A 26046-nucleotide genomic window follows, 5' to 3' on the forward strand; every position below is an offset into this window, starting at 1 on the left:
GGCACAAATACCCACAAAATGTTATGCAATGCATTCCACACATATCAAAGGGTATTTTAAAGAAAAAATAATTTTTTGAAAATTTAATTTACCAGAAACAACAATAAAAGTGGGTGAGTGATTTAAAAATCCATAATGCAGGAAGTTTAAAAATGGCAACTCAACATCCGGTAAGGGCACAAATACCCACAAAATGTTATGCTATGCATTTACACATATCACAGAGTATTTTAAAGAATTTTTTTTAATTTACTCATTTTTCACCAAAAAATACCATCCTCTCCCCTTAAAAGCTTCCTTTGCTATTGCTATCCTCCTTTTAACTTCCTGGCAGCAAATCATGTTACTGTTTATATACACCTCAAATAGGCTATTTTGAAGCTGTATACTTGCAAACTTACAAATTACAGTTCTTACCTCAAAATCTGTGCTTCAATGGCTGACCATGATAATATCTTTGAAAAGTATTGGAGTGCAAGAGGTCAAATGACTTTATTGTCAAATGCCTGGCATTAGAAAACAACAATAAATTACAAACACATACATAGGCTATACTGATAAAATATTAAGCGTCAATTAAAAGATATACATTATGTTGTTGTTTTCTAATGCCAGGCATTTGACAATAAAGTCATTTGACCTCTTGCACTCCAATATTTTTCAAAGATATTGTCATGGTTAGCCACTGAAGCACAGATTTTGAGATGTTCTGAATCCATTTCTTAAGATATACATTATAACATGTGCAATGTTTTTTTTTCTTGCAATAGAGCACTTCAGCATGGATTTTTTAATTTCTACGACTTTGACGTGGAAGAATATGAACGATGTGGAAAGATAGAGAATGGTGATTTAAACTGGATCGTTCCAAACAAACTCCTTGCTTTCTGTGGCCCATCAAAAGATGCCAATACTAATTATAAACCTCCACGCTATTACTTCCAATACTTCCGGTGCCACAATGTAACGACTGTTATACGACTGAATAGAAAGAATTATGACGCACATGAGTAAGTATTTAGTTTACATGAATATTTTATATTTTATAATAATTATCTTTAACTGATTTCACAACACTTTTTCTCTTCCTTCACAGTTTCACAAATGCCGGCTTCTTTCATTATGACTTGTATCTAATGGATGGGAGCACACCAAGTCTATCTCTAACAAACAAATTTCTGGAAATTTGTGAAACAACATGTGGGGCCATAGCAGTTCACTGTAAGGTCAGTTTCAGAAAATATGTAAAGGACAAAAAAAATGTACACAGCCTTCTCGAAACAGTACAATGTCGAACAATCTGAAGAGGACGAAAACTTCAATTAGTCAGCAGCAGTAATAGTAGTAGTTATAGTGACAGTGGTATCAACAACAATGATGACAAAAGTGTTCATGATAGACTGTCCAACTGCTTCTCAGTTCGATTTTCGATGAAAGGAAGTGAATTTCAACTCATGTTGAATCTTTCGTATACTACTTTTATGGGGAGGCAGAGGTGAATATTTCAAAATCCACAAAATTTATCCGATTTGTTTGAAATTAGTCATGGATACTAAGTATGTTATTAGTAATGGACATACCAAGTTTCAACTTTCTAAGTACAATAGTTCTGTAAATATTAATAATTTTATAAAACTTTATATCGTTTGATATAAAATGCTCCATGCACTATACTTACTTACTGGCTTTTAAGGAACCCGTAGGTTCATTGCCGCCCTCACATAAGCCCGCCATTGGTCCCTATCCTGTGCAAGACTAATCCAGTCTCTACCATCATATCCCACTTCCCTCAAATCCATTTTAATATTATCTTCCCATCTACGTCTCGGCCTCCCCAAAGATCTTTTTCCCTCCGGCCTCCCAACTAACACTCTATATGCATTTATGGATTCGCCCATACGTGCTACATGTCCTGCCCATCTCAAACGTCTGGATTTAATGTTCCTAATTATGTCAGGTGAAGAATACAATGCGTGCAGCTCTGCGTTGTGTAACTTTCTCCATTCTCCTGTAACTTCATCCCTCTTAGCCCCAAATATTTTCCTAAGAACCTTATTCTCAAACACCCTTAATCTTTGTTCCTCTCTCAAAGTGAGAGTCCAAGTTTCACAACCATACAGAACAACCGGCAATAGGCCTATAACTGTTTTATAAAGTCTAACTTTCAGACTTTTTGACAGGAGATTAGATGACAACCATATTGTAAGAAATTTTCAATATTTCTTTTTATTTATATGTTCAGAGAAGGTATATAAATAATGATAGGTATTAGTTTATTATGGGAATAATATAGTAATACAGTTATCTTGGTTTTAATTTCATACTTTTAAGGACACAAAATGAAAAACTAACAACGGAATATGAAAATGAAGATAATAAGAATGGAAAAAACCAAATTTTCATTTTTTCTTCAGTTTTGTTCGAAAATTTCACCTCTGCCTCCCCTTAACACTTGAATATAAATAATTGATTAAATGGCGATCTTAATCGTGTTAATTACGTAAGTATGTGTGGCTTACACACAGATCAATTTCAGAACACACACACTATTTGACACAACTCTTCATCACACGAACGCACCCACACAACAGGCAGCGAAGTTGAGAAGGCTCTGAGGATGGTGTCAAGTAGCACCGAAACAGCTGTAAGCCGCACATGCTTTCGTAATTAACACGAGTAAGATCGCCGTTAAATCAATTATTTGAATTTTAACTATTCCTCATACTGAGTAACTTCACGATATCTTTACTGTGTTAACTTTTGCAGTATACCTGGCTGAATAGTATCGAAGTGGTAACCTTCATTGTCCAAAGCCTACTAAAGATCCTGCACTATCTTCCGTTTCCTGTTGTGGGAGGTGTGTTCATGATTCTGTCGAAAAGGGAGTGTGTTTTGAAATTCAATTGAGCGTTCAGGATGTGATGTGAATGTGTTTTTATATGTTTGTAAATTTCATACTGTTCTAGAGTGTTTTTTTAGTTGGTTATTTAACGATGCTGTATCAACTACTAGGTTATTTAGCGTTGATGAGATTGGTGATAGCGAGATGAGACTGAGGATTCGCCAGAGATTACCTGGCATTCACATTACGGTTGGGGGAAACCTCGGAAAAACCCCAACCTGGTTTCTAGAGTGTTAAGCTTCTTGTTTTTTGGTTGGATGTGTAGTATTTTCATGTCAGTATCTATATTAATAAATAATTGATTAAATGGCGATCTTACTCGTGTAAATTATGTAAGCATGTGCGGCTTACAGCTGTTTCGGTGCTACTTCACATCATCCTCAGAGCCTTCTGTGTCTCGGCGTCATCTCAACTTCGCTGCCTGTAGTGTGGGTGCGTTCGAGTTGTGTCAAATAGCGTGTGTTCTGAAATTGATCTGTGTGTTGAGAATTTGATCAGGGTGTGTTTTAGTGTGTCTGTATATTTCATATTGTTCTACTGTGTTGAGTTTTTGGTTTTTGGGTTGTATGTGTAGGATTTGCTGTGGTTGTGATTGGCTTTTGTGATGTGTTCTGAGTAGGTTTAATTGTTGTGTGATTTGATTATGATATGTGCCTTGTAACGTGTTTGAAATGATCTTCCAGTCTGTCCAATGTAGAAGTCGTTGCAACTAATGCATGATAGTTTGTATACACCTGTTAAGTTGTATTTGTTTGCGTGTCTTGTCTGTGTGTTAAGATGTTTTTGTAGTGTCTTCTGTATGCAATGTTGTATTTTATTTTCTTGAATGATGATGCAATCTTGTATATGTTCTTGTTTTCGTATGTTTATGTGATGTATTTGTATCACATCCTGTACACTCAACTCAATTTCAAAACACACACCCTTTTCGACACAATCATAAACACACCTCATTACAACAGGAAACCAGAAAATAGCGCGGGACCTTCGCTAGACTTCGGACAATGAAGGATACGGTACCACTTCGAAACTAGTCCGTCAGGTAAAATTGCAAAATCTTAGAAAGCATGATGAAAAAGATATTCAGATAGTCAATACAATATGATATACCGGGTAAGGTGGGGTTCCTTGAGACAAATCAGGTGTTTAGATGTTTTCGTTTCTGTGACTTTTGTAATTTTTTAATTCAAATTTTGGAATTAAAGAAAAGAAAATTATGTGTGCATATTATCTCAGTCAATTATAGAATACAGTGAAACCTGTCTAAAGCGGCCATCTGAAGTTACCTTGTAAAATGGCCGTTTTATCAGGTGGCCGCTTGATTAAGGTTGCGGTTTTTATGAATCAGCATGAAAATACTGAATTTCATTCACTTTTTAGTATTGTACGCACACAACAATCGTGCATATTAATGTCAGCCTCTTCCATTCTTGCAACTAGCTTTTTCAAAACTTGCTTGCGGTACCTCAGTTTAAATTAATGGATAATACCTTGATCAAGGGGCTGGACGTGTGATACCTGCTCTAACCACCCATTACTAGCAAAAAATTGCTTACATTGAGTTCTTTGGTAATTTCAAGAGCTTTCTCTTGAATTATATACCCGCTTACTGGCAATTTCTTCGCCCTCGCACACTTGAACCATTCGTAAACGAAATCATTCACATTACTAAACACAGATTGTCTCTTCCTTTTTTGGCCACCACGCATTTTTTTCTCTCATTCTTTTAATATTTCATCTTTATTCTTAATCATACCGTTTATTTGTGTCCTTCCACATTTGAATATTTCTGCAATTTTTCTCGCAGATGTTCCCTTCTCACTTCCTTCAATCATTTTTCGTCTTGCCTCTAAACTTAACACCACTCTAGATTTATTGTTAGATATGATTTCTCTCTCAAACTAACTTCACAATTCCTCTGAATCAACTGAATGAAAAAAAGAAAAATTCGTAAAAGCTGGCCCAAATAGAGAAAGATAGAAAGTGGAGAAAAAAATAAAAAAATTCGAATGGTTAACTACTGACCTAAAACATACTGTGACATTTTCGATAGAAAACGTCCGTGTTTCAAACCTTTAAAAACGAGTAAGAATTTAAAGCTGTGCAGGGTCGGAGTGGAAAGAGACAAAAGATTCATAAAACAGTAACCAACTAACCCCAAGATATGGAGGGTGTACTGTTGTACACTTAGCTACTGCTTCCTGTCCTCTAACCATTGAAAAAATAGGTCAGACAGTATCCGTGAAAAGATTTTTTGTTGGACAGTGACTGTTATAGTCGGGTTCAAATCCAAATAGACCCCGGCCGCTGGCCGGCGCAAGAGGTGGCCGCTAAATAGAGAGAGAATTTGTATTGATCTTATGGAAAATCCAATTGGTTCCAGAGAAAATTGGCCTTTTGGTCAGGTGGCTGTTTAAATGAAGTGACCGCAAAGGCAGGTTTCACTGTATAGCTAAAGATAATAAACTACATACATACTGTACCCAAATCTATAAAATGTTATCATTTAAGGTTTTATTAACTCAAGTAACCTCATATGAAGTTTAACTTGCACCACATAGCATTTTTAAATGGGTGGTTCAAGTATACCCATTTGCGGGGTAACTTGAGCCACTAATAAAACAATAAATAAATACATAACAATAGTGACAATGCAATAAAGCTGCTTGCCTATGGTTTGCATGTCGCAAGATTCAACATATAGGAGAGCAATGAAAGTTTCTCAAGGTGTACGTTTTTTGTAGGAGTTAACGAAACTTTCTGAGGTGTTTCAAGTATCCCCAGTTTACGTTACCTAATATAATACTGTTTTATTTGGAGTTCAGTCTAATTGACATATCACAAATATAAAATCAATGACATGTACATATGTAAATGATCATTGTGTATTATGAAAATTAAAGCAAACGTTCAGTCACAATTTTATTTTTATATATTAAATTTTATACCTGCATTTTTAAATTTTAGATCGTCAATCATCATAAGTCAATCATAAATAGTTGTTTCATTATTATATAAAGGTTGTGTTTAATCAGTTTGTATACATTCCACAACAAAGACAAAAAAAATGTACAAGATATTGTATATAAAATGCCTAATGATGTCCGAAGGGCGAAAATGTTTGCTTTAATTTTCATAATACACAATGATCATTTACATATGTAAATGTCATTGATTTTATATTTGTGATATGTCAATTAGACTGAACTCCAAATAAAACAATATCATAAATTGCAAAAGTTAATACAGTAAAGATATCATAAAGTTATTCAGTGATTATAAGTGTTAAAAGTTAATACTTCTCATATTAGGCTATACACTAGGTCTGTATCCTTAGTTTATTTTTTTTTTGTAGTCCATAATGAAATTTGAATGGAATGTTGCTTCACAGTAAAACAATCTACAATAGAATATGAAGACGTTTTCCTATTTGTGTAATGCCAGAAAAGGTTTCCTCAACTTTACTGGTTTCAAAATGTATCTGTTTCAGGCTGGGCTTGGACGAACAGGCGTTCTCATTGGAGCATACATAATGAAGCATTACCGAATGACAGCAAGAGAAACAATTGCATGGCTGAGGATATGCAGACCTGGTTCTGTGATTGGTCACCAGCAGGCTTGGTTAGAAGACATGGAAAGACTTCTGTGGAAGAGTGGAGATACTTACAGGTACAACATTAAATATATACTTCCTATTAGAAGTAAATGATGTCAAAACTAGTAGAAAAGTTTGAGAATTTTCTCGTCATTGTCAAAGTACTGTTATTGCAAGTTATCTTGAACTTTCTGAGCGGGGACAGAGGGGCAGAGGGAAGGAAGCGTGTAACGTGGGTGGAGCCAACTGAGTTGTTTGCGCATGCTCCACATCATAATCTCTTGTCAAGAAACATAGAACTATTTCCTTCACTGCGTACCAGTAGTGTTAACATGGAGCAGCAACCACAGGGTAGTAATTATGGTGAAATCACACCACCGTGGAGAAAAAGTAATGCTGTTATCCACAGCAGAGAAAGAGAAATTATCGCAAATATAATTAAATGTTGAGAGGAAGAAAAATTAAACAAATGTTTGCTGGAACCTCTTGATAAGGAATATGAGAGAGCGGCTAAATATGTCATTCGGGATACAATCGAAGAATTCTATCTTGTTCAGAAAGTAGTACCTACGATTAAGAAGATAATTCCAAATGGATGATGCCATTGACGAAATAATAATTAATTTTGGACCAAGCGATGATGGCAGCAATGATAGGGATATGGATTGTGTATAATTGTAAATTAATGTAAATTCAAATAATAAGTCTGTAAAATATTGTTATAAGAATATGTACATATCAGCCGTAGGTGTAAGTTATGTAGGTTTATATAATGTATAGAAATAGCTGTAGTAACTCCGCCATTGCCGGTCCCCAGCCCAAATGGGACAGGAGGAGTGTACACACGATTATATTTAAATACTTACTCATTACAGGTTAATTAAAACCTGCTACGAAACCATGTTCTCCTCTCAAAACCGGAGTGTCGTGAGATGATGTTGTCTGTAACGAACCAAGTTCTTTTACAGTAGAGAGCTGTAAGGTAAAAGAACCAACGTTTTCTGAAAAGAGTCACGTTACCCGAGGGAGGGGAATCCTTGCCGTGCCGTTACGTTGATGAGTACATGCCGTACCGAGCAGTTCGAAAGATAGACTTAGGGGATGTAAGGTTCAAGATAACTTGCAATGACAGTAACAGTATTCAAGGCAGTTACAAAGGGAGCCATACCTGAAAGCCAGACTTGTAAAACAATAACATACTGTTTGACAACGTAACAGTTCATAACAGTCTTTTCTGTACCTTCCCTTATCTTTGCTGCATATGCTAAAACAAGTCGAACTTCTGTTTCATAAATGGGTCATTTGCAGAATTTGTATACAAATGACGTCCATCAATTCATACCCTTCCCATTATTGCATTTATAAGGATAGAGTTATAAATTCCTAACAGGGAATAGTTTCAATACTAATGTAGTAAACGTCACAAGAATTATTTCCTTCATGTGAAAGATTTCAGGGGAATAAAATAAAATTCTCATAGTAACAGCTAAAATGCCGTGTCCATATTACAGCTTGTCCAAGTCAAGTCTGCGAGTGGGGATATCGGGATGGAATGTAGAAGCAAAACACAGTTGCCACATAGGTCACTTGACGCTCAGATTTCAACGTGTGCACATCATTTAAAATACACTACGGAGCGCACGCATCTTTTGTCCTTGTCTTCAGATAAAGGCAACAGTTACACTGCCTCCCCCCTCATGCAACTTTCTCCACGCTTGCCAATCAGAACGCCAAACCACACTGTCAAGCAGAAGTAGAAGTACAGTCTATTTCAAAGCGTCTTAAATTGTTACCGCTCTATGAACTGAAGCACAGTAGGAAAACTTTGCTGTCATGTGAGACTGTACTGATCTGCTCTCGTTACCGCTTCCTTTCACTACAGAACTGCCTCCAACCTCACCTCTCGGCTCGCAGACTTAACTTGGTCGAGCTGTAGTTAAGTATTTAAAATGGAGCATGATTATGTCGAGGTAAAGGTTTGTTTAATAATGTAATTGAGAAAAAAAATTAAAGACACATTTGATATTATCAAAACTTCTTCATTTATGTCTCAGTTTATATTTCCTTAAACATGATTACATAATTACTCTAGTCCAGTAAATCAGTCAGGTCTGTTACACCATTCTGTTCCTATGGGTTCAAAGTTGAAAAAGAAATCCCACAGATGTCAGCACAAGTCAGGATGATGCACAAAAAGCCATCTTGATTATACTGCTATGTTCACCCATTTTTATTTGGCGAGTTTGTGTGTCATATTCTTGCTTTGTGTTTTAGTCTATGCGTGCATTTTTACTCTGTCAGATCTGTTTGTGTAGTGTTTTCCACAAATAACAACATATGAAGTCAAGATCAAGAGGACATAATAGTACAAGTGTGCAGTAGTTAAGTTGCTATTTTGAAGATTTTTAAGCAAAAAAATTTTAGGTTAGCACATGCTTGTTTGCTTTGTCATGTCTGTTACCTGTTAGATCTATTACTCCATGTCATGTCTGTTACATTATTCAAAACATTGCCTTAATTTTTTCTAATTATCTATCATTAAAGAAACTAAGGCTCAAATATCTTCGCCTTAAGAGCAATCTACTAAGATAATTGTTATTGAAAGAATGATTTTCTGTTAGTTATTGAACAAGTTATCTTTATATTAGGTAACAGATCTGATATTAAGATATTAAAATATTTGTTCATTTTTGATCTGAAGTTAGTTCTGTTACCATTCTAAGACCTATGCACTGTTTAAAGAATATCTGATATAAAAAATAAAGGAATTCTATTTCTATAAAAGATCCATTGTCTTGTCCTATAACACACCTGACATTTAATCATGCCATCAAAGATTCATTGATGCTTGTAGAGAATGCTGTAAAGCAAGGTGAGTGTACAGGGCTGAATACTATGGCAGAGACATTGCACTATAATAATACATGCAGAATATGCACTAAATAGTACTTTAATTTTGACGTTCTCAATCGTCCATTTGTTATACAAATTTTGCAAATGACCCAAATACGATCTGTACTTCAAAATCTCTACTAGCAGTTTTTTTTTTTATCATTGCTAGGCGGAAAACAACTAAATGTCATGGTTGCTATGTAAAATATTTGAATTTGGTATTTATGTGATGACAACAGTTATTCAGGTGTCTTTCCTATAGGGAGTGGTTTCATGTAAACATGAATAGTAATAAACTGCGTGGGACAGAAGCATGTATCTTGTGGTCATGGAGTTTAAACACCTACGTTCCTAACCCAACAGTTTCGATTCGAATCCCACTGCAGACAGATTTTAATTTTATAACTAAAGCACTATGTTCCTAAACCAACAGTTTAGGTCAGAGATGGGCATAGTGCCTCACTTGAGAATTTGTGCCTCACTGACCTTCACAGAGCTTATCGCTCTGAGTGACATCATCTTCACAGTCCCCGTTCCTCCCTCACGTAGCTCCTAGGCGTGGGCAGGCTCTATATCAGTTTCATAAGCAATATCAGTGGTGGCATAATGGCATTATCAAAGCAGTGTGTACGCGTTAGAAAACGATTATTTCATGAGAAATGGGAGGAAGAGTTTTTTTGCTGTTTAGAAGGGGAGAACATACGATGTATGTTATGCTCCAAAATCCTATTAGGCATTAATAAATTTAATATACAACGACATTACTCCTTATGTCATAAAGAACATGCTGAATTAGAAGGTAAGACAAATTAAATGTTATTTTTCATACTATTCCGAAGAAAATTTATGATCTTAACATTCGCATAGTATACTAAATATGACATTATACCTTAAACACGCTGCATTAAAAGGTACGAGGAATTAAATGTTGTTTGTACGTATTATTTCCAAAAGAAATTTATAAAAATATATTAAATGTGTGTAGAAAACGAAATATGATTTTCTGAAATTATTTTAGGTCGAGAACGTGCAAATCTATTAAGTAATATTGAGAAACGCCAGAATATTCAAGAAAATAAATGTAGACAACGTGATGGAATATTATTGGCTAGTTACGCAATTTCTCGCCTGTGATTTAAATCAATTCAATGATGGAGAAATAGCAAAGAGGTTTATGATTAAAGCTGCCGAATTAATTTGCCAAATTGAATAAAAGTTTTCGAGTCTCTCACGTTAACCAAGCGCTTTTGTAATAATTCGCCACTGACCGCCTTAGCAATTACGATAAGGTGACGCAGGTCACAGCAGTTTATATTTCCCATCCTACTCTGCAGTCTCCTCTCCTAGTAAACAAACTATTTCAAATCGAGTGCCTCACGTAACCGAAAATTGTGCCCATGTATGGTTTAGGTCCAAAACCCACAGCATGCGGATTTTTATTTTATAATGCCAAGGCTAAGGGGTACAATAAAGGGTGATAGTGATAATACTTACCTGTGACTGAGGTTCTGGGTTTCCTTCTATAGCAATTTCTACTCGAATAGCTGGAATTAATCTTACTTTTATTCGCATCATTTTAATTTGTTTCCAGTTATTATTCTTAACAGTTTTATCTGGTAATTTTTACTGCAAACAAATGAAGCACAAAAAATGAGCCATCTTGAGGAGTGGATACCTCACGTCAGAGGGAAGCTGACCACTGCGTCACCACTTCAGCAGTGTTAACTGTCACCTGCCTTGTTGGATGCACTTGCTCTTCCAATGACAGACATTACTTGGCATAGCATGTTGCGTTGTCTGGACTAGAATGCCGTAGCTGCAGTTGCGTGGCAAAGACCTTGTCCTTCACATATCCCCACAGGAAGAAGTCGCACAGTATCAGATCAGGCAATCTCGCAGGCCAAGATACATCCCGATTCAACGTTCAGGGAAGATCTCGAGATGATTTTGGACTGCATCCGTCCTGTGGGGTGGCACACCATCATGCAACAAACTGAATTATTTGTTGTACAAGTAGAGGAATGTTTTCCAGTAATGGTGAAAGCTTATTTTGGAGGAAATTCAGGTACTGACGTTCATTCAGATGCCCTTTGTAGAAATATGGACCAATTACTCTCTCTCCAAGAATTCTGCCCCACACATTCTGCTCCAGCACATGCAGTAAGTTCACTCTTAGCTGAGAGACTACAATGTGTTCAAAATGTGTGCATACGATTCATCTGCAATACTCGTAAATTTGACCATATAACACCCTCCCTCCAGTTACTTTCATGGGTGCGTCTGAAGGAACGAAGAACAATACATTCACTGTCTCTTCTGTTCAGAATCATGCATACTTCTACTCCGAATTATCTGTTATCATGCTTCCAATTTCTTACAACTCTTTGAAACCGACATCAAGCACTTCTTTCTATCCCTCATCATAGAAGGTCTTTATACTCATCTTCCTACACTGCAGAAATACCTCACCTCTGGAATTCGTTACCTAATGACGTCAGGGACTGCCGGACTTTATCACAATTAAAAATTAAATTGGAAAATTTTGTCTTAGTTAATGTTTTTAGGTATTGCTAGAAGTATTGATTTGTGTTTTTTTTTCTTTTTTTTTTAATCTAGATTAAAATTGCAAGTTTCTTGTTTATGTTAGTTAATTAGTTAGGATACAATTAATTATGATACTTAATCACTCATTTAAAGTTTGTGTGACTGCAACCTGTGTATATTTTTGTGTGGCTTTACTTTGTTTATAGTGTTTTTTCCTCTCTCTTTATTTCTTGTGTAGCTTTATTTTGTATATAGTGTATTTTTTTCTGTTTATTTCTATTATTGTATTTGTATTCCTTGTGTTGTGGAACAGAAGGCCTGATGGCTTAACTACACCAGAATAAATAAATAAATAAATAAATAAATAAATAAATCTAGGAGACACCTGCCCTGATCTAGTGTGGACTGTAGACAATCCAATAGTGAAGATTTCTCTGGTTCACATTCCCGTTATTTTAAAAGTTCACCTCGTCAGAAAAGAAGACATATTGCAGGAAACTAGGATTTAAATTGGATGCATTGCAGTGCTGTAAGTCCATTTTCCTTAATTCCTGGTGCAACTGAATGCAGTCATTGTGAAATTTATGTTGGTGGCGGATTTGCTATACTGTCATGTGACTTATTCGAAAACGTCTTGCTACATTTCTTATGCGGCTGCAAAAGGATATCTGTCGGATACAGGGGGAAGAGCCATTAATCCTTTCCATTGAAGGCTTTAAGGAACCAACCTGGATAAATACCCAACGTCCCATCCCTACCTTCCTGTGGTGCAGCTGTTAGTAAGCATAATTTTACAAGGGAGGGGCTACTCATCAATTAGCACTGGTCAGCTTGATGAGTTAATGACTGAATTTGGTATAATTTTCCTCTATCCAATACCTAATTCCCTCTTTACCCTTTCCTATCCAGTCCTCTGACTGAACTCTTACTTTCTTCGACCCCGACGGTATTAGAGCATTCGAGGCCTAGGGGTTCATTTCCCTTTCCTTCCTCCTCTTTGTACTTTTCTGTTCCTAGTGCTGACCTGCTATGGCACTAAAATCGTCCTCCAGTGGCTTAAGGAGGGAAAGCTGGTGATCAACAAGATCTCCCAGCTAGGTCCAATGGACCCGTAGACCAACAGCAGGTGTGGTCCTCCAGACATTCTGGGGGTTGTGTGTGAATGAAGTAGCCACCAAAACGTTAAAATATGGTGTTCACTTAAATCGGCTACAACTTGCCATTTAATCTGTGCTTCAGTGGCTGATCATGATAATATCTTTGAAAAATATTGGAGTGCAAGAGGTCAAATGACTTTGTTGTCAAACGCCTGGCATTAGAAAACAACAACAACAACATTTCTTATGCTGTCATGCAAATTCTGCAAAACGTGATTTACTACTTGCTCAACCAAGGCTTCATCTCATACAGGGTGTTCTCGTTCTGATATATTGATATGTACGAGTGTGCAGCAATCATACCATCACTCTTCTACATGTCACTTGTGGGTAATGTCCTCTAAAGGGAACATCCTGTGGTACAGACATCCCACTCATATTGCGTTCTTCCTCTCCTCTCCTCTCCTCTCCTCTCCTCTCCTCACCACACATAAAAAAAATACGTATACAGGGTGACCCATATTTATGTCCAACTTTTCATTCGTTTATCACAAATAAATGAATTAATATGACAGGATCAAAGTAGCATGAACTAATAGTCCAGTCATTAGGATTGTTTAAAATTCCACCAATATTAAAATTCGATGTAAGCACCAGCACTTGCTGCACGTTTTTCCAGACGTGGCTGAACGTTCTGTACTGCTCTCAAAAGCATTTCATTTGCCATCCGGCCACAGTCCTCTCGTCTGACATAGAATGTGTCGCAAACGGTTAGGTTACTCTTGAATCCATGCCAGTAGAGACTCCGCAAACTCCATTCTGGTATCACAGTCCTCACATGACAGAGCTTGCACAAAGTGTGGCTTCCATGGCCGCCAATTCACTTCCTTTAGCAACCGCTGCATGGATCCATAGGATACACCAGATTCCCGCTGGTACTGTTGAATGGATTTCTTAGGACTCCTCTGGAAGGCCTCAGTAGCGGCCGCTTTGGCCTCCTCTGTGATCACTGTTTTTGGTCGGCCAGCACCCTTCTGTTGCGTAACGGAGCCAGTGCGAATCAAGTTGGTGTGAAGTCTCTTGATGATCTTGTAGTCCAGCATCGCATTTCTTCCTTCCACCATTCTCCACCATCTCTGCGCCATAATTGGGGACTGCCACGCCTCCATTGGAGCAGCAATTCGTGTTCGATCGTACACAGACAGTCTTGTGGCCATGGTTAATGTTTTAAGAAGTTCTACCTGATGGATCCACCACAGAGAAATATTGGAGAGCAAGAACACTAATGGCTTCGTTGCCAAAGCCCAGCATTAGATAGCAACAACAACATGTTTTAAGATTTACACTACATTTTTCTGATTACATTAAATGTTTCGGACCGTACTGAGAACACAATAAAGTAAAATAAAATGATAGTTTCTTTTATGCTTTAAGGGTTTAGGTACAGCTTACAGCAGTGACATTTTGGAAATATTCAACATTTTTTTCCTCCATTACTGTATCTTGTACAATGAAGAAAATTAGTGTGTGTAAAAACACTATCCTTCTGCTACATGAAAAAAATATTTTTACGATTTAAAAAAATTATTTACATTTTATTTTTTTCAAAATTCAGTTCACTGTGCAGTGATGAAGCTTTTCCCACATAACTCAAAAACTATTCAACATTCTGTGATGAAATTTCTTGTGTGTATTTATGCATATCATATCTACAATATGATGCAAGATCACTTGTCTATCTTTGATAGATTGTCCGATAAAAAATAAATTCGTTTTACAAAATGGTCAAATATATTTTCTTCTAACATAAAATAAAAAAATATATATATATTATTTACTTAGGAATGGAGTTGAAAGAGCATGATATAATAAACATGAATTTCAGCAATAAAATAAAAGAGAACATGAAAAAGTTAACAAGTTTATGAGTTATGAGGAAAACGCTTCATCACTGCACAGTGAACTGCACATTTTGAATTAAATCGTAAAAAATATTTTTTTTCATATAGCAGAAGGACAGTGTTTTACACATACCAATTTTTATTGTACAAGATACAGTAATGGAGGAAAAAAAAAGTGTTGAATATTTCCAAAAATTTTACTGCTGTAAGCTGTACCTAACCCCTTGATGGTATGGAACACGGTACATTTTAGCAGTGGAATGCGTCTCTTTACCTGATTGTTTTCGCTGCTGCAGTATAATAAAGAGTTGGACATATATATGGGTCACCCTGTATACTTTTAATTACTTAACACCATCTTCAATTCAAGCCTCACCTTTATATTTTACCACATTCTGTCAGCAGATGGCCTAGATCTAATACCACGTACGTGATTTTTTTTTTTCAAAATTTTCAGTAGAGACATAAAACTGTTTATTATTTATACATTCTATCTATTTGAACCACTGAAAAACACAATAATCAGTAAAAATGTAGTATTCTTACCGATTATTATGCTTTTCAGTGGTTCAAATAGATGGAATATATAAATAAACTGTTTTTTGTCTTTCCTGAAAATGTTGGAAAGATCACATACGTGGTATTAGATCTAGGCCAACGATCTGAGAGTAAAAGTTACTCAAGCTTTTCAACAAATCACCCCTCTTATGTTACAACGGACATGGGCTGAATTGCATCACCGTTATGAGTTGTGCAGGGTGTGCAATGGGGATCATGTTGAGTTCTGAGGAATCTCCCATCTTTCAGTGTTGTATGCACAATGTTTCAATAAATAAAGTTCAGTAGTAAATGTTTTTATTTTATCCATACCCAAACGGATCACCCTGTACTATTTGAGAGTAAAAACTATATATCAAGATACCTTCAAACTATACTAATAATAAATCTGTAGCCGAAATTTTTCTGGTAATTTTCGATTTTCCAAAAGTAATTGGTCCTAACATATATAATTAACCACCCTGAAACCGAAAATCGCATTTTTGAAATTTTTGTTTGTATGTCTGTCTGCATATTTGTTACCTTTTCACGCGATAATGGCTGAACCGATTTATATGAAAATTGGAATATAAATTAAGTTCGTTGTAACTTAGATTTTAGGCTATATGGCATTCAAAATACTTTATTTAAAAGGGGGGGTTATAAGGGGGCCTGAATTAAATAAATCGACATATCTCGCTTATTATTGATTTTTGTGAAAAATGTTACATAACAAAAGTTTCTTTAACAATGATTTCCGATAAGTTGTATTCTTTACAAAATTCTGATAGGACTGATATTTAATGAAATAAATGAGTTTTAAAATTAAAATAACGCCGTCTAATACGGTGCAATGAATTAAGAACAAATGACTTCGTCTATAAGGGGCCTTGGACAACAACAACCGAAACAGGGGCCTTGGACATCAACAATCGAAAGCTATTAAACATAGCCTACAGAGAATGTTTCTGTGTTTGTATGAAGTAATATCAGAAGCTAAATTAACCGATTTGTATAATTAATTATTATTTCACATTGGAAAGTGTAGTTTCTCTAGATGGACATAATGCTATAATGTTATTACAGTAAAGTCTGAGTAAATCGAGGACAGGTAAGATTAAAAAAGCTTCTTATGCACAGAAAATTTGATAGGCTATTTTGTACATTCGCTTTCTGTATTTCTTAAAATAATACTTATGTACACTCATTTTAATCTCAGAGAATTAACGAACAACGAGAGTGTATTGATTTAGTATGCAGTAATAGTACGTTAGTTGCAATCCATTATTTTATAATTCAAATTTTAACTATCCTCAAGTGAATCGTGTTAAAATACATAAAATATATATGCAATAAATGCAATGCAAAAAAAATGGGTAATGAGCGAAGCAGATTATCTTGCGCTGTTGTAAAAGTTGTTCCCTGGATCAAACATCCTATTTTAATTATGTAATTACTTTACATTTATTTCTAACAGGTGCAGCGGAGCGCACGCGTACGGCTAGTAATAAATAAAATAAGTGTATATAAATCCCAAGTGACAAAATGAATCATGAACTGCAGGTTATGACAGAAACAAACAATTTTGTTGATTACAGAATGAAAAGATACGGCCACAGTGAGTGTTTGCCAGTTCACACATACGGTATTTATAGTATTGCAGCTCGTAAATATTTTGAATCGGAAAGAAACACGAATCCTGAAGGAACAATCAACAAGCATAGAGGTACCAACTTATGCAAGGCCAACTACTTGAAACAGCTGTTTAGCAGTCCAATTGCAAGACAAGAATGTGCAGGTTGCATCTACGTACCAATCAACAAGAAATTTAATCTCGAGAAGAAAAACAGAATTACGTCAACAGACAGGTAAAAAATATTCAATATGCTAAAGTATATTATTTTCTGTATACAAAGTATGGAATTCGAAATTTCCTTCCGTTGCTTCTCAAGAAGAATTTAGTGCAGTCGCTCTTGAAGCCTCATTTTGATTACTGTGACACTCTCTACACTGACCTTAACATGAGACTGACAGACTACAGCGTGTTCATAATGCATGCGTTCGATTTATTTGCAACGTCCGTAGATCTGATCGTATCACACCTTCACTAAATATGCTGTCCAGGATCCGTCTCAAAGAGCGAAGAACTATTCACTCTCTCACTTTACTCTTCAATATTCTTCAAACCTCTAACTCTAGCTACTTAGCTTCTCGTTTTCAACATTTGTCCTCATATCACGAAATAGATACTCGCTCACAACACCATATCACACTCTCCATTCCTAAACACAGAACATCCTTCTACTCTTCATCTTTCACCGTCTCTGCAGCTCATCTCTGGAACTCTCTACCACAACATGTCAGAGACTGTCGGACATTGTCTAGTTTCAAAAATAGATTAAAATTGCACTTTTTCAATTCAGATTTCTTTCAGTTATAAGCCCTTTTCTCTGCGATAGTTTTGTAAAAATACAGGCTATATATTTCTTTCCTTCCTTTCCCCTTTTTGTTCTCTTTATCAGCTGATGAATTTATTATCATAGCCTTTTATTGTGAATTTTATTTAATTTTCTTTCTTTTTTTTTTCTTTTTTATTATTATTTTATTACATTTTATTTTGTTATATTCTTCCTTACGTTTTCCATATTAACCATTTGTACGAAATGAGTTTCTTTTGCTATATTCCAATGTATTTTACTTTCTTTTTTCTATTATGGTATTATTTTCATGTTGTTTAGTGTCGATTTTATTATGCTATTATTATTTTTTTTTCGTAATATGTTAGTATTCTGTTCTGTAACTTTTTTGTTAAATTTTAACTGCTTGTATACTTTGTACTGGCAGAGTGTAAGACAAGGCCCTATGGCCTTAAATCTGACAGTATAAATAAATAAAGAATTACTATTATTATGGAAAAAAAATGGTACTGCAATAAAACTACCAACTTCCTTTCTTCCTTATACACAACAGGAATACCAACCAACTACGAGGATGTTGCAAGAGCGGTAAAAAAATCAGAAATTCCCACCATCCAGATGATGCCAGATGTGTCTGTGATATCGTTCAAAATCCACACAGAAATCTAAATCTCACAGCTGGTGATTACACATCATCAAAATCACGTAACATTCGGCAGGATCATCCTGATAACTACGCTGATTCTTCAAAGAACAAATTGAAGATGACCCAAGGAGACCAACTCAACACTATCAAATTCACGCGAGCGAGAAAAGCAAACATTAGCTCGCCTATACGAAACAGTCGGTAAGACAATAACAATCACACTATTTAGTCCTAGATTAATCTGGGTTAGGTAAGTGAATTAAATAATTTGCGTTCAATAATTACAAATTATTTTATCAAGTAACAAAAAATATACACAAGTAACCACGGTAACATTTGAAATTATCAGACTAAATTCACCATCACAAAATTCCATATCATTGTAAACCATGTCTTTTCTAGTACATATATGTAATATATAACAGTTTGACCCCATCTCTCTTGCATTGTGCTAGTTTCTAACCTCAAACAAATATATACCCAGAATCATGTACATTACATTAAATGAAACAAGTAGGAATGAAAAATATAAAATACTTTTAAATAACTTTGTTTTAATTCTTCCCTGGAATGCCAAACAAACTTCCCAAATGTTTAACACAATATCATTATCAGAAAATGGGATTGAGCAACAAGTAATCATGACTGTAAATAACAAAACTTCGCAGTACAATTTATAATGGTAGCTAGAGGGGCAATATTATAGTTACTCCTCATAGTTCTTATTTTTTAATTCACGTGTAGCCAATAGTTTCAGACAATGTCTCTATTTCAAGAAGTCAACAGGTACTGCAGCTGATCATCGGAGTTCACAGAGAAAGGTACAATTATCAAATTACAAACGTAAGTAAATCTTAAAAAAAAATAAAGAATAATGTATCTGTAGGTTTTATTAATTAGAAGTACGAATAATGTCCTATTTCTTTATGTTTATGCTGATTTAATGCATATGTTCATGCCCATGAGAAACAACTGCATCCCAGATATGGTAACGTTCAAAAGAATCACCAGCTTGACTGTCTTAAAGATCCGCTTCAAGGAGGCGCTTACGGATAATAACACAAAATGTGATACAGAAAAATGACTTTGCATAATATGTCATACTTTACAGTAATTACTAAACCGCAGAACTTTACCGATCATGGTTTTTAATTTTATTTTGCATAAATGCATATATATATAGTTTTTTTTTTTTTGCATATTTAAATGCATATATTATAGTCTTTCCTTGTTTCCCCTGATTTATTATCCAATTCCAAATTTATCTATGATAAAAATAAGAATAATTTCCAAGAATATAAAAATTATATGAGAAATAAAACCAATAATTATTTAATTACTGTTGGGGACATGAAATTGTTGCAACAATGGATACTTCTCCCTAGTATAAGTTGGGTCTTTTCCACTTTAATATGAAGCCAGCACTGTGTACATAGGTCTGCTATAATGTGTTCGCTGTAAGAAAAATCCTAATGTAAACATAAGCACGTTGCGGTCATACCCGTGATTGGCTCCCAATCGAAACACTCACATGACGCAGGAAAATATAGTTCGTATTTGGAAACCACAATCTTGTATTATTTGAAATTAAAAAATTGAATTCTAGTTGTTAAATACAATGAAACATTTAACTTCACTCATATGTAAAACGCTATGTAAAAGAAAAGCTACTTTTATATTTTGTTATGTACTATGAACGCGGATGAATACCAACAGTAATACCGAGGTAGTCTGTACTTGTAACAAGCTGGCGTCACTTGAGCTCGTAGTTGTTCACGTAAGCACGTGGTACTGAAGTATGGCTTCTGTATCCTCAACTGTCCTTTGTGAAGACATAAGACTTAAAAATAATTTAATTACAGTAATTATAAAGTAAATATTTCCTAAGCAAACGAATGCATAGTAGTGAGGTTAGGCCTACTTGACGAGTAACGGGAAATGTTTAACATGAAACAGAATGTACAACAGTAGGCAGGAACACGTACTGAGAATCTATGGTGCCAAACAGCGGCCAATGAAGCCTCACTTCAGTCACGTGCTATTGTTTACATTAGGATTTTTCTTACAGCGAAAAGATTATAGCTGTGTGAAATTACTTGTCGCCTAGATCATTCAGACTTTTACTCTGATTTTGTAGAACCAAAAATGAATGTATTTAGACATCCGCTACAATGAAGTCACTTGTCACATCATGTGATGTTAGAAGATTGTTCTCAGCATTTAAACTAATTTTGACAGATAAGAGAAGTTTCATAGTAGTAGAGAGCCTAGAGAAATTGTTGGTTGTTTACTGTCATAATAATTAAGTGAAAGGCAAAGGAAGTTTAAAAAGAAGTTCGAACGTTAGAAAGTTAAAAAAATGCAGCAATTAAAATATACAGTAGGGAAGACTGTTGTACCTTTAAACATTTTTCACATTTTATTTTTTTTTTAATTTTGGGAAATGTAATTTTTAAATGAAAAAATGCTTGATATTGAAGATTCCTTTACAACTTCCTGTATGTATTTTCCTGTTTCACAGATCTATTGAGGATGGAAAAAATAAAATGTAGGGATATGTAATGTGTTCGAAGGTACAACAGGTTCATGTACCTTGGAACACATGGAATATAGGTGGGAATATAGCTGTAAAAACTGACAATCATATTTAAAATGTATTTGCCATCATAAACCAGAGCAGGCTTCTCTGCTTTAGATTTTATTTCCTGGAGGAGCAATAACTCCTTCAACAGCTTTCTTCAAGACATTCGTATCAATTGGGGGCCTCTTTAAATCCAGACTTACTTCGTGACATGATCTTAAAATAAAATAAAAACAAAAATAGATAGTATCGCGTATTTTGGAACAAATATGGCTCCGAAAACTAAGAGAGTCAAATAAATCATGGAAATTAAAATATGTTATTACTCAGCAGATGATAGGGAACACACTGTACTTGAAAGATATTAACAAATACAATCTGGTTTTGTGTTAGAAAACATACATCAATGAACGAAATGTTTATTTTTGGTACTAGAAAAACTTCTTTTGTCCACGGAACTCACACTTTGCAATAAAGCAAACTGAAACTACGACCAGAGCTACTTAGCGGATTTCTCTACAATCTACTTCAGTTTGAGTCCTCTAGGTAGCAACAAAAAATAAACAAAAAAAATGTTCAAAGGTACACTATGCTAAAGGTACAACAGTCTCCCCTATATACGAAAAATGAATAATTAATTCATTTATTGAAAAAAGTTTTAATAAAAATGATGGGTATAGAGTCTATTTTAAATTATTTTCATTCATATTATATTATTAAGCCAAATAAACCTCTAAAGTGTATTTTTTACTGCATATATTTCAATTTTTAGCGCATATTTCAACAGTTTTTACTGCACAGCTGCATGCATATTTTCAGGTTTTTAGCACATAAAGTTCCATAGTCTAGTAATTACATTTTTTCTATAAAAAGGAAATCAATACTTTCATACCATCACCAATATATAATGAGTCAAATATTTACACACACAATGGCCGCACGTAATTATATTATTTGCTCTCAATGGAGTGACAAGATGTGAAGTTTCGAAATGGATGAAATCGTATGTTCAGTATTGCATTAAAATTTTCGTTTCATTTATTTAATTTTATAATCTGAAATAAAAAATTCTGTTCATCATTTGAGCAACTTAATAAAAAATTTTCTGCTAGAAAACTTAATTTTAGTTTTATTTATTTGAAAAAAGTGCGGTCATTAATACAGCAATTAATTAGTACCAATAATTGCAGTTTGGAAACAATCTGATTATATCAGTATGCAAATCTTTGGAGCAAAGAACTACTCCTCCACCATGTGTCATAAACTATAATACCCTAAACAAAGTAAACAATTTTTCAACAACGAAAGTTGGCTAAAAATTAACTTACACCAGCAATGAAATAACATAGGCATTGGAATCAGACTATTCATCTTAATACTGCTGACGTTATGTATGTGTAAAAAAAATATATAAGCACCAATCACGTCTTCAAGTGTGGAAGAACTGTTTCTGAGTATATATGAAAGCCAGTAGCTAGATAATTTGTTCACAAAGATTTAACAAGAGTAATTTATGTAAATACAAATTCCTTGTTGCAAAACTCGAAATATCAATCCATTTACTAATAACCAAGAAATGCTTATATTTGGAGAAATCTCAACTCTGTCCCATGTACAAGTCAAAGCTTTTTAAGTCCATTATTAGGAGAATTATTGAGGTTTAGTTTAATGTCGTGAATTACTATGAGTGTTCAATATCACAAAATTCAAATGCTGGTGTCCAGGAACAAACCACAATGCTACCTATTTGTTTGCTTTAAGTAGCCGAGATGTAACCCACAACAAAGTTTCTACAGCCGCAACACTACGTCCCATCACCTAGAGCTTGCTTACAACTGAACCCACGTCTGTTGAACAAGCTGCTGTTGGAAAACCCCCATCAAATGCAGCTTGCAGCACTTCGTCCACATGGCTCACCAGAATAAACGCAAGGTCCTTCTGTAAACAAACACAAACATTTTCGTCACTTAGTACAAAGTTACTGTATTAATCACAATGGACAAAAATGGCCTTAGCATACACTAAAACACCGTTTTAATTTTTAGGTGAGGGGTTTGGACTTTTTCCATTGCTGGTTGTCACAATCAAAAATTAAGACACAACGTTTCGAAGGGTGGTTCTCTCTTCGTCTTCAGGTGGAAGGAAGGAGAGAAAGGAAAAAACCTACTGTTGGGATCGTTACATACAGCTATTCTGTATGACTGAACGTAACGCAACGACCCCAACAGTAGGTTTTTTTTTCCTCTTTTTCCTTTCTCTCCTTCCTTCCACCTGAAGACGAAGGGAGAACCACCCTTTGAAACGTTGTGTCTTAATTTTTTGATTGTGACAACCAGCAATGGAAAAAGTCCAAACCCCTCACCTAAACAATGATCCAACCCCTCATTTAAATCACCGTTTTAATTTCCCGTTTTTAAGGAATAATCTGTTAATGGGAGACTACACTGAAAATCGTGAAAATTTTCCAAAAAATTTTTATTTCCTACTTTACTTCTTTAGAATGTGTATTTTCATACCCCAAATGGATTTAGTTCAGTTCTGATACAAATATGTTTAATCTTTTTTAATTAAGGCTGTAAGGGGGCGCGGCATTTAAAGAGCTGTCAAAATTATTTTTTCATCAAAGAATTCCCTTTTACAAATTTCTGATTACAAATCTAGTAACTTTTTGCTCTAAGTTTGAAGCTACTAGATGAATGTAGCAGAGGAGAATTTTAACAGGTATGTATTACATAAATATTCACTTTACTTTCAAATCCATTTTTCCTTATGTTTATTTTTCTTGATTCAACACCAATTCTTTTATGCCAAATATTAATCAATCTGGATTAAATTTGTACTGCAAGTATTTATGAGGTACCTGCATTTATTTTGTAAGAAATGCTGCTATTTTATTTATTTTTTTTTTTCATGAATTATAGAAAAAATAACATTTTCAAAATTTCAAAATTTTTTTAAGTGAATAAATGAGTTATTTCATAAAATGAATGCATAGAAATGTTTCTCTATGTCTTGTGAATGGAACCAAGAGGAAAAAAAAGCCAGCTTGAAAATTGAGATCTTCTACTAAGAACTTTGGTTTGAAAATATTTCTTAAAAAAAAAAAAAATACAAAATCAAAAGCCAAAAACATTTGGGAGTTCAAAATTTGCATTTTGTTAGTCCTTTACATAGTAAATATGTTCTCAAAATTTGGTTGAAAAAAAATGATTAGGAAAAAAAAGTTGTCCATTTTAGTAGAGTCCCCTCAAATTCCAGCCAAATTACCGTAAGGATGATGATGATGATGTAATTAATTCCTGCTTTTAAGGAAACTGGTTTAAGGAAAATTACGCTTTTAAGGAATACTTTTCAAGTGAATTTTGTGATAATGAAGCTCGAAATATCGAATGAACTTTCAATAATCAATAGTCCCAGCATATTCAATAGTGCATCTCATTTATCCATTTTCATTTTTTTTAATGTTATTTTTTCATAATAAATTCATGAAAAAATATATTAATAAAATAAACTAGCAGCATTTCTTATAAAAACTCATTTTTATCACTTATCACCCTTTTATCCAAACACCATTGATTTGTTTGGATACAAATATCGATACATATTATAATCAATTACTACATCAAAGAGAAGTAAGAAACTATTGGAAAGAAAACTTTTATTCTGAGTGCATCTTCTAATGATCACAGTTATTATTCATAATCACTCTACATAAAATTTATTATATTTTGTTTAGTTAAAGCAGAATTATTTTATGTGAATGACGAAAAACTAAACAATGGTAAATATAAAAATGACACTTCTGAATAGGAATGAAATTGGGAAGCCACAAGACAAATGGGCCAATAAAGATTTTTCAAAGCATCCAGCCACTACTGGGGAGATAGAATTTTACTGTCACCAAAATGATCCTTAGTATTAATTTTATGAGTATTACAGATTTCAGCAAATGAACAAAACTCTTTAAAAATTCTCATGAAAAACGTTCTACAAATTACTATAAGAGTATCAACAAAAAACCCAAATCCTTAGCATTATCTATTAGGAAAAAGCAAATGTGTACTGAAACTTCAAATTACCTTCACATTTTCAGGAACTTCATGCAAATCTTTTTCATTCTTCTTAGGTAGAATAACTCGTTTCAATCCTGCACGATGTGCAGCTAGAACCTTATCCTTTACTCCACCCACCTGAACAAAAATATAGACCATTTGTAGTTTTCAACATAAACTTGTTTATACATTATGAAACCTATAAGCTTCTTGTACAGGTACATAATATATAAGATATGTGGTTCTAGAAACAATAAAAAAGAATGTAAACAACAGCATACTTAACCTAAAATTTTATATTTCACTGTTATATATAGTGGCCCACTTAACTCTTTCACCTCCGATAGCGTGTGAAATATTTCAGATATACACAAACCGACAATTACAAGTCAAATTACATTGAAGGGGACATCTGATCTGTTTTGATCTTTCAAGAACACATTACACTGCTTCATCGATATAGGAGAAAGCCAATGTTTACCTACTTAGATATAACATGCGGAGCAAGTCCCTTGCAATCAGCAAGCATCATGTTTAAGGTACGGTCACACGTCGCTACTTTTGCAGCGCTGCAGTACAAAAAACTGCGCAACTCTCGTACTGCGACGTGTGAACAACGGTGCAACCCGAAAAGTAGCGGCTGCCGAACCTGCTGCCCACTACTTTTCCATGCTGCGCACAGCTTAGAAGTAGCGACGTGTGAACAGGGTTCTCAGGGTTGCAGCCGCAGCATTTTTGATATCGGTTTTGTTGAAACTTTTGCTGCAGTTGCAACCAGTGTTGCCACCCAAATGTGCCAATGATACTTTTATTGTTTGGATATATTTTAATGTTGGATGTGATGAAAATAAATTATTTGTAACAGTTATTAAATACACAACA

At 34.6% G+C, this 26046-nt stretch overlaps 2 protein-coding genes across 2 annotated transcripts in view; one reads left to right on the top strand and one right to left on the bottom strand.

Annotated features, from left to right (window-relative positions):
* The window catches only part of LOC138695970 (uncharacterized), a 57906-nt gene extending 38388 nt beyond the window's left edge, over positions 1–19518 (top strand). The window contains exons 2-6 of the mRNA XM_069820399.1: positions 771–1010; positions 1097–1226; positions 6393–6571; positions 17067–17336; positions 18439–19518. Coding sequence (XP_069676500.1) covers positions 771–1010; positions 1097–1226; positions 6393–6571; positions 17067–17336; positions 18439–18736 — 1117 coding nt within the window. The 3' untranslated portion in view covers positions 18737–19518. The remainder of the gene's footprint in view (positions 1–770; positions 1011–1096; positions 1227–6392; positions 6572–17066; positions 17337–18438) is intronic.
* The window catches only part of LOC138695787 (lon protease homolog 2, peroxisomal-like), a 46731-nt gene continuing 39489 nt past the window's right edge, over positions 18805–26046 (bottom strand). The window contains exons 14-15 of the mRNA XM_069819985.1: positions 25192–25302; positions 18805–23050 (exon numbers count right to left, since the gene is read on the bottom strand). Coding sequence (XP_069676086.1) covers positions 22931–23050; positions 25192–25302 — 231 coding nt within the window. The 3' untranslated portion in view covers positions 18805–22930. The remainder of the gene's footprint in view (positions 23051–25191; positions 25303–26046) is intronic.

This window comes from Periplaneta americana, chromosome 3 (genome assembly GCF_040183065.1).
Source record: "Periplaneta americana isolate PAMFEO1 chromosome 3, P.americana_PAMFEO1_priV1, whole genome shotgun sequence".
Classification (NCBI taxonomy): domain Eukaryota; kingdom Metazoa; phylum Arthropoda; class Insecta; order Blattodea; family Blattidae; genus Periplaneta; species Periplaneta americana.